This window comes from Miscanthus floridulus, chromosome 14 (assembly GCF_019320115.1).
Source record: "Miscanthus floridulus cultivar M001 chromosome 14, ASM1932011v1, whole genome shotgun sequence".
NCBI classification, from domain to species: domain Eukaryota; kingdom Viridiplantae; phylum Streptophyta; class Magnoliopsida; order Poales; family Poaceae; genus Miscanthus; species Miscanthus floridulus.
In genome coordinates, this window is record NC_089593.1 from 20,444,675 (window position 1) to 20,454,435 (window position 9,761).

The window sequence follows — 9,761 nt, forward strand, 5'->3', positions numbered from 1 at the left end:
GCCCAGTTGGGCCGGCCCGATGAATCGCGTTCCACCCGGTCGGAGGTTTTTGGAGCGAGCCCCGGAGCGGACGCCGCCGACGCCCGACGGAGAGCCCCGCAAACTGTTTATTGAAAAACACGAGTTACGTGGATCGATGGGACTAAGAACAAGCAAACATTTTGCTCATATTTTTCGGTCCAGAAACCATAATCACAATATTGTAAAACAAAAAGGCCCTAACATGGGGCCATTGAAGCTGATCTACTGAAGTTGCTTGTAGATCATAGTTTTCACTCTGAGAACTCATCCAAGTGTACCTCGAAGACAGTTGTTATTTAGACTCAGCTTAGTCAAGCCAGTCAAGTTCGCTATGCTTGGGGGCACTGTTCCTGTTAGGTAGTTCCGTAGTTGTCGTCCAAATATAGTTCTTCCATCTGAGTGGACAGATGACCGATATAACTAGGAATATCTCCGCTTAGCTGATTCTTAGCTAGTGAGATCTTATTGAGAAAACTGCAGTTCGCCAAGGCTGCTAAGAATTCCCATCCCTGTGCAGTAGATGCTTCAAGATTGTTGTCCTCAAGGTTTAGGTAATATAGCCCAGGAAGCTTACCAAGAGAAGTCGGGACTTGACCGACAAAATTGTTAGATGACATATTTAGCAATTGCCTCCCTAATCTGCAAACATGTTACCACCCAGCACAAGCACTTGCAGATTAGGGAGGACGTCGCCAATGTAGGATGGCAACTCCCCGCCCAACATGTTCATACCCAAGTCAAGCCCTCCGAGGTAGGACAGGTTAAACAGGAGGGGGAATGGGAATCCACCTGATAACATATTTCCACCGAGATATAAAATAAACAAATCCAAAGATCCAAGCTCATAGGGAATGCCTCCTGTAAGCTTATTATTTGCAAGGGCAATTACTCTCAACCTAGTGTTATTCAGAGTTGGTGGAATGGTTCCGGTCAGATTATTCTCAGAAAGATATAGAGTTGATAACTCTGGGAGGAGGCCAACGTTTAGGGGAATTTCACCTTCTAGGAAGTTGTAGGCTAGGTGTATTGATCTAAGATTTGAACAGTTGGTGAGGGTATCTGGAATAACCCCTTGTAATAGGTTGCTGCTCAGATCAAGGACCTCCAGCCTGTAGAGATGTTGAAGATGTGGTAAATGGCCAGAAAAGTAATTAGAGGAGAGGTTGAGTGCCCTGAGGAACGTCAAGTTCCCAAGCGATGGGGTTAGTATGCCCGTCAAACTTTGGCCGCCGAGTTGTAGTGCGGCGACACGACCAGGGTGCCTACGGCTGCATGCGACGCCCATCCACTGGCAAAAGGGCATGCTGGTGTTCCAGCTGTTCAGAACTCCACTTGGATCCTTGGTGATGGCTTGCTTGAAATCAACCAATGAAGCCATGTCCTTGCTGTTTTCTGGGACACTAGCTGAGCAATGGGTGTTGCTAGATCCATAAAAGATTAGCAGTAATAGTAATAGTGCAAACATAGTCCGACTGTCTAGTTGGACGAAATCCATTCCCTTTATTGTTATATAATACCTGCAAATGTTAAGGCATGGCCAGCATTCAATCGAGAAATCATCCCTAGGTAACTAACCCAACATATCTTTTTTTCGTAATAAATGCATAATTCATGAGTAACATAATTAGTTTTATTATCTTATAATTCATGATTAACATTTGAGAGCAAGAAATATGATCACGAATGAACTATGGAGTGTACATAAAAATACTAATGAAGAGAAGAATCAGTAGGGAAACCTCTGCTTGGTGTTTGGAGCTAATCTGCGAAATCACAGCAAGATCTTCCCCTGGGCCGGTCGATGTTGCGACTAGCTAGTTCCTCTGGCCAAGGCTCCAGGCGGTGGTTAAATTGCCTTGCCGTAGCTTGACCGCTTATAGAGGACGCTTCAATTCGTCGTTGGGCACTCGGTGCCGTCCCTCTCGGCTGTTGGAGCGGTAGCTTTCGAGTGAGACTAGAAAAAGGGCGCGTCAACGCCTATGCATGCATTTATATGCAAATCATTGGAGAACAGAATTGAGCTCTGTGACATGTGAATGCAACCATCAAGACTGGCAAGGGTAAATCCTATTGATATGGGTGGCCAGGATTTCGAGGGCAACACGAGTGATGCTCGCGTGGCCCGCATATAGCCCTGTTTGTTTCGCTGAGATTTGGTTTACGCTGATGCTTATGTCGATTTGTTAAAAGAGAAAAACACTGTGCTGAATTAGCGCTGCATAACTGACCTGATGACAGCGACTAGAACCGGGATCCCCTCTCTCCTCTCCGTGGGCCGTGGAATTCACGGATCAATTCTTACCGGTAGATGGTCCTCGGCCTTTGCTGGGCTAACACCTCCCATTGTTGCCAGCCTGGTTGGCCCGGTCCGACTGCGAGGCAGCGCTGCAACTGCAAGTTTTTGGAGCGGACGCCCCCTCCTGAGATCTCACTTCAACGGATGGCAATACGATTATAGCACGCAATCGAGAGAAGAGATACAAAAATGCCACATTTGCACTCGTGGCACGACAGCGCGTGGGTCCACGTCGGATCCGAGGCAGCAAGGGGTGGCAAATGACCGCGGCTGCCCCTGCCCTCTGCTGCTAACCCAGCCACCCAGGCGGGCCGCACTCAGTCGCCTCGCCCGGCCCATTTCCCCGCTCGTTCTTCGTCTTCCCGGTCTCGCCGTAGCCCTCCGCCGCCGCCGCCGCCATCCGACGACGCCACCGCCTTCCTCTCCCTCCTTCCTCTCCCAGCTTTCTCGATGGATTGAAGGTACGTGTGGACTGCCATTGTCGCCATCCCGCTCGTTTTATTGCACTGGTTTTGATGGGATTGTAGGTTATGTTAGGGTTTCTACCAGTGATGGTGAAATTGTTCGCCTTCCTTGCTTCGTAGGCCGTTGATGTAGTGGCTTCTGTTGCGGTGGAGATTGAAGGAGACGCAATGGATTGGAGTGGTTGCCCTATTTGGTAAGTTAAACTTCAGTGCACTTCGTCCTCACTTTGATTCCGGATTGGAAAGATGGTGTGTAGTAGGATAGTGTCTAACAGTTTTATTAGTGTTTCTGTTTGTTATTGTGTCAGGATTGATCCTGGCAACGCGTTTAGATTAGTTGTTAAGGTTTCTAAGTATGTTGCTGATGGTGAGTACGGGCAAGTAGAAATGTCACCGCAGGAGCATGAACTATGGCTAGAAGCAGAGTGGTTGGTAGGATGGCCTCACAAGCTTGGGTGGCAGAGAGGGCTATTCCACTACTCAAGAAGAAGCCAAGCATGAGTCCAAAGGAAGTGCAGGAGGAGCTGCAGACCAAATACAAGATTGAGATCCCCTACCAAACTGTAGTGTATGGTAGACAGAGAGCAGCCAACAAGCTTTTTGGTAAGTGAGATGACTCCTTTGATTGGTTGTATAGTGTAAGGAAAATGGACCATAGGCCTATTTACTTTGGATTTTGGTGTTTGATGACCAACACAACCAAATTGGACTAATAAATTTGCAAGTGATTGTTTTGTAGTTCAATAGGATGCAAGACGTGACTTGGACGAAGGCAACATGATGATCCGATGATCAACACCATAGGCAAGACCTTAGAAGCACAAGAGAAGACCCAAGATATCAAGCAAAGTCCAAGCATGAAGATAAGAACCAAGCCGTACGCAAGATCGCAAAGAAACGAGCTCATAGAAGTGACCGGATACTGGAGGAAAGTGATCGGACGCTCCGATCAAGAGGCTCAGCAACAGGCGTGACCGGCCGCTGGACCGGACACTGGCGGCAGATCAACCAGACGCATGATAACAGAGTCCGATCGAGTACAGAGAGGTTCCAGAGCGGCGAAAATATGACCGGACACGTCCGGTGGCATGTGACCGGACGCTCGTAGCGTCGAATCAGTGGATCGTAGCTCCAACGGTCGGGACGACCGGACGTGTCCGGTCAGGACGTGATCAGCGTCTAGTCAGTAGCAGAAAAGCGGGATTTCGTCCCCAACGACTACTTTCTTAGTGGGGCTTATAAATACAACCCTCAACCGGCCAAATGAGAAGTGTGGAGTTGAGGAAACATATCTAGGGTGTTGATACACCATTTTAGTGATCTCCACTTACATAGTGCTTAGTGTTTTATTAGGTGATTAGCGTAGGCGCTTTGCGAAGTGCTTAGGTTGATTAGACCACCGCTTATGCGCTTGCTCTAGGTTTAGGCCTATTGTTTAGTGAGGGTTGCATACCTCTTACCACTCAGTGCTTGCGTGCACCATTATTGTACATCAGAGGGGCTTGTAGTCTTGCGAGATCACACCAACCGCGGTTGTGGTGTGGCCGCCACCGTGTACCGGAGGGAACAAGGCTCGTGGTGTTTCAGCCAGAAGCTTGATAGTGAAGACGGCGGGGAGCATCCGGGAGAGGCTTGCCAGAAGACACGTCGGAGACCCACTTGCGCGTGGGGAAGGTCTAAGGCTATCCACGGAGTTACCCAACTAGGAGCTTGGCCCTTGCAAGGGATTCCTTACGAGGGGCTTCAACGAGGACTAGGGGGAAGCTTGCGTGCTTCTCGATACCTCGATAAAAATATCAGAGTCGTCGATGGGAGTTTGCATATCTCTACCTTGCTCTTTAGCTTCCGTTTTTACATTGATTGTATTACTCCTTTTGTGGTAGAGATAGCAACACACTAGTAAAACCGTAGTTGCATATTTAGATAGTTTATCTTTTGCATAGGTTTTGCTAAGGTTAGAAAAAGACACCATAGTTTAGAATTAGAATTTTAAGTTGCCTAATTCACCCCTCCTCTTAGGCGTCATGGTCCCCTTCAATTGGTATCAGAGCTGGTTGGTTCAATTTGGACCTTTGGCTTAACCGCCATTGAGCCGACGCTATTTAGAGTGGTTGGGATGGATACCTCTAGGCCTCCGCACTTTGACGGCACTAACTTCCCTTACTATAAGGCTAGAATGGCTTGCCATCTTGATACAGTTGATTTGGATGTATGGAGAGTCACTCGTGACGGAATGAAACCCATCAAGAATCCCGAAAAACCCACAAAGAGTGATGAAAAAGAAATGTATTTCAATGCTAGAGCTAAAAATTGCTTGTTTGAATCATTTAGCATGGATGTGTTTAACCAAGTGTTCACTTTAAATATGGCACATGAAATTTGGTTAAAACTCCAAGAGCTCCATGACAGCACAAGTAATGTCCGTGAGTAAAAACATCGTCTAGCTAAACAAAATTATAATTCCTTTACAATAAATGATGATGAGCTTGTTCGTAATATGTATTCTCGTTTGAATCTAATTATCAATGAGCTCCATTCAATAGGATTAATAAAGCTAGATGATGCGGACATCATGAGGAAGATCATCTCTATGCTACCATAAAAGAAATATGCAAGCATCATCACCATCCTTCACAATATGGAGGACTTAAGCACCATGACCTCAGGCATAGTCATTAGCAAGATAGTGGCATTTGAAATGTCATGTAAGATGGGTCAAGAAGAAGCTTCTTCATCAAGCAAAGGCAAAGCTCTCGCATGTAGCGAGAAAAAGAAGATGAAGGGCAAGCAAGTTGAGACAAGCTCAAGCTCAAGCTCCTCAAGTGAAGATGAAGAAGAAGATGAGGACGATGATGATGATGATGATGATGATTCAAGTAATGATGATCAATCTTCCTCCTCCACCTCCGACCTTGATGAAGAATCAATTAAATTAATCAATAAGGTGGAGAAGATGATCCAAAGGCTCAATATTAAGGGTGTGCCCATCCAAATTCAAGATCTCATTTTTACCAATTAAATAAATAAGCAAAGAAAGAGATGATGCTATGGATGCAGCGAGTTGGGGCACTTTGTGGAAGTTTGTCTAAACAAGCCCACACCCAAGACAAAGAAGAAGGCATGCAAGAACCAAGCCCTCATATCAATAAGATCATGGGATGATTCTTCAAGTGAAGAAGAACACTATCACAAGAGGCGAGGTCGCAAGCACTCATCATCAAGCTCTTCTCGTGTGTGCCTTATGGCATGAGGTAACGAAAGCCCATCCTCTAGTGAGAGTGATAGTGATGATGATATGCCTTCTTATGATGAAATTGTGCAACAAAATCTTAATTATGCTAAAATTTACACTAGTCAACAAAAGAAGCTCAAAAATTTAAAAGAAAAGCTAGATAGTTCACAAGAAGCTTATAAAACTTTGCTTGAACAATATGAGAATTTTGCTAATCTCAATGTTGAACTATCTACTGAAATTGAGCAACTTAAGGCTAGTTGCAACAACAAATGCATGCACAATCAATGATGAGCATCTTGTAAAGAAAAATGAAAAATTAAAAGAGAAGTTAGCTAGCTCACAAGATGGTTATAAAAGTTTGCTTGCAAAAATGGAAACCATATGCAAACATTGTGATGAGCTAACTAATAAAGTTGCTAATCTTGAAGCTATTAATACAACTCCCACCAAGGCATCTAAAAAGGAAAGTTCTATCTTTAACATGTCTAAAAAGGATGCCTCTACTTCTTATAATGATTTATGTTTAGACTCACCTTTGTGCAACTAAGCTTGTGTTGAGAAAGTTGTTGTAGATACATGCACATAAGAGGTTGCAAAGGAGAATGAGCAACTCAAGCAAGAAGTAGCTCGCCTTACTAAAGACTTGACTCAAGTGAAAGACAAGACGAAGCAAGCCCTACTTCATCAAGATAACACCGTCAAGGGAGTGAAGAAGCTTGATGAAGAACAAACCATGGTTTGCTACGTGCGCCACAAGGAAGGTCACAAGTCCTATGAGTGCAAGGTGAAGAATGAGGGAGGAGCAAAGAAGAAAGAGAAGAAACAAGCAAGCAAGCTCTCCAACACCTACACCAACAAGGTGGATAAGAAGGCCTCCACACCGTATCTCCTAAAGAAGAAGAAAAATGACAAGGTGGTGGTCATCAAGGTGAACAAGCAAGCCAACAATGGGGTCAAACGCTTTTGGGTGCCAAAGGAGATCATTTTCAATATGAAGAGCACCAAGAAGGTTTGGATCTTGGAAGGGAAGTGAGAAGTCCAATGGACTTCGGGGAATTTAGAGACTTGGCAAAGTATGGATGCATTTCATGGGGTACATCATGATGGACAAAATCATTGCTAACTGGGTTAGTGAGTACTATAGACCTAAATTCCCCTTCCCATGTTAAGTAACTAGATTCAATTTCCCTCAAATGGTATTAGATTTAATTTTTCCTACAATTGGTATCTTTTAGGACCTAGTTACTCTTCATGTCTAGGTTTGCATTTGCATTCTTATATCTTTTGTCATGCATACACTAGGTATTTCATATGTTAGGCTTACTTGGTTTCATTCTTATTCCTTGGAGCAATCCTACTTGGTTTAAAATTGTTTAGGAGCACGGCACATAGCTTGTCCTTCAATTGTTCATCTAATATGTGCCAAAGTCCAAATTGTAGATAATTTCTCCTGAATATCGCCTTCGAAAATGACTCTCACATTCATGTGATGTCATCTTTCAAGTGGTATTTTTTATTCTAAAATCATTGTGTATGTTTCCTACAAGTATTCCATACTTGTGTGCACAAATTTAGAGGGAGGTTACTCTATAAGTTGGATGCTTTGAGACTAACACATTTTCAAGCTTATCATGTGTGTAGTAGTCTCATTGCAAGGAAAATGGAGTCCTCGGAGTTAAGCATCATACTTCAAGTATCCACCACCTATTGCAAGGGGTAGAAATCAAATTGGTTTCCACATGCGGTATTTCTAAACCGATATCATCATGTTGATTTCTTTTTGATAATTATATACTTTCTCCATGCATTATATATATTAAATTCCCTTGAGCAATAATTTGTCAATTATGCATATGCTTTGTCTTCTACCATATGTATGCATATATTTAGGGGGAGCTTAATCTATATAATGTGAGAGTCAAATTTTGTGACCTATTCCACTCTACACATAAAGGATCACAAAGTTTGACCCTCCCTTATGCTACTAATATCTTCCTTTTCGGTGTTTGATTCCAAAGGGGGAGAATTTAGAGGACCAAAAGCAATCATTAATAATTTATAAGTGGTAATAGTCCGAGAAAGGGAGGATAGTGGATTATGGATTGCCTATGTAATGGGGAGAATTTGTAGAAAGCAAGGCTTAAATCCATAATACCACATGGGGACAGTTGCAAGGGCAAGATGAGTTTTTATGTAGTCTTACAAGTAGTATCTTTTAGCATCATATAATCTTGCCCCTTGCATTGCATCCTAGCAAGTAAATATGTTTTAAATTCAAAATTTTATTATTTACTTGCTTTGGTCGTGTTGTCATCAATCACCAAAAAGGGGGAGATTGTAAGGAAAATGGACCCTAGGCCCATTTACTTTAGATTTTGATGTTTGATGACCAACACAACCAAATTGGACTAATAAATTTGCAAATGATTGTTTTGTAGTTCAATAGGATGCAAGACGTGACTTGGACGAAGGCAACGTGATGATCCGATGATCAACACCATAGGCAAGACCTTAGAAGCACAAGAGAAGACCCAAGATATCAAGCAAAGTCCAAGCATAAAGATAGAAACCAAGCCGTACGCAAGATCGTAAAGAAAAGAGCTCACAAAAGTGACCGGACCTTGGAGGAAAGTGACCGGATGCTCTGATCAAGAGGCTCGGCAATAGGCGTGACTGAACGCTAGACCAGATGCTGATGGCAGATCAACTGAACGTAGGACAGCAGAGTCCGGTCGAGTACATAGAGGTTCCAGAGCGGTGAAAATGCGACCAAACGCGTCTAGTGGCATGTGACAGGACGCTTGCAGCGTCTGATCAGTGGATCGTGGCTCCAACGGTTAGGACGACCAGACGCGTCCGGTCAGGACGTGATCAGCATCCGATCAGTAGCAGAAAAGCGGGATTTTGTTCCCAACGGCTACTTTCTCAGTGGGGCTTATAAATACAACCCCCAACTGGCCAAATGAGAAGTGTGGAGGTGAGGAAACATATCTAGGGTGTTGATACACTATTTTAGTGATCTCCACTTGTATAGTGCTTAGTGTTTTATTAGGTGATTAGCGTAGGCGCTTTGCGAAGTGCTTAGGTTGATTAGACCGCCGCTTATGCGCTTGCTCTAGGTTTAGGCCTAGTGTTTAGTGAGGTTTGCATACCTCTTACCACTCGGTGCTTGCACGCACCATTGTTGTACATCAGAGGGGCTTGTAGTCTTGCGAGATCACACCAACCGTGGTTGTGGTGTGGCCACCACCGTGTACCGGAGGGAACAAGGCCCACGATGTTTCAATCAGAAGCTTGATAGTGAAGACGACGGGGAGCATCCAGGAGAGGCTTGTTGGAAGGCATGTCGAAGACCCACTTGCGCGTGGGGAAGGTCCAAGGCTATCCACGGAGTTACCTAACTAGGAGCTTGGCCCTTGTGAGGGATTCCTTACAAGGGGCTCCAATGAGGACTAGGGGGAAGCTTGCGTGTTTCTCGATACCTCGGTAAAAATACCAGAGTCGTCGACGAGAGTTTGCATATCTCTACCTTGCTCTTTAGCTTCCGCATTTACATTGATTGTATTACTCCTTTTGTGGTAGAGATAGCAACACACTAGCAAAACCGTAGTTGCATATTTAGATAGTTTATCTTTTGCATATGTTTTGCTAAGGTTAGAAAAAGAGGCCATAGTTTAGAATTAGAATTTTAAGTTGCCTAATTCACCCCCCTCTTAGGCGTCACGGCCCCCTTCATATAGATTTA

At 44.2% G+C, this 9,761-nt stretch overlaps 1 protein-coding gene across 1 annotated transcript; it reads right to left on the reverse strand.

Moving 5' to 3' along the window:
- Positions 1-655: 655 nt before the first annotated feature.
- On the reverse strand, positions 656-2,796 carry LOC136503154 (LRR receptor-like serine/threonine-protein kinase EFR). Its single transcript, XM_066498324.1, has 2 exons — positions 2,690-2,796; positions 656-1,442 (listed from the first exon to the last, which is right to left on the reverse strand). Exons 1-2 carry the CDS (start codon positions 2,794-2,796, stop codon positions 656-658), a joined length of 894 nt encoding a protein of 297 aa, XP_066354421.1.
- Positions 2,797-9,761: the final 6,965 nt, after the last annotated feature.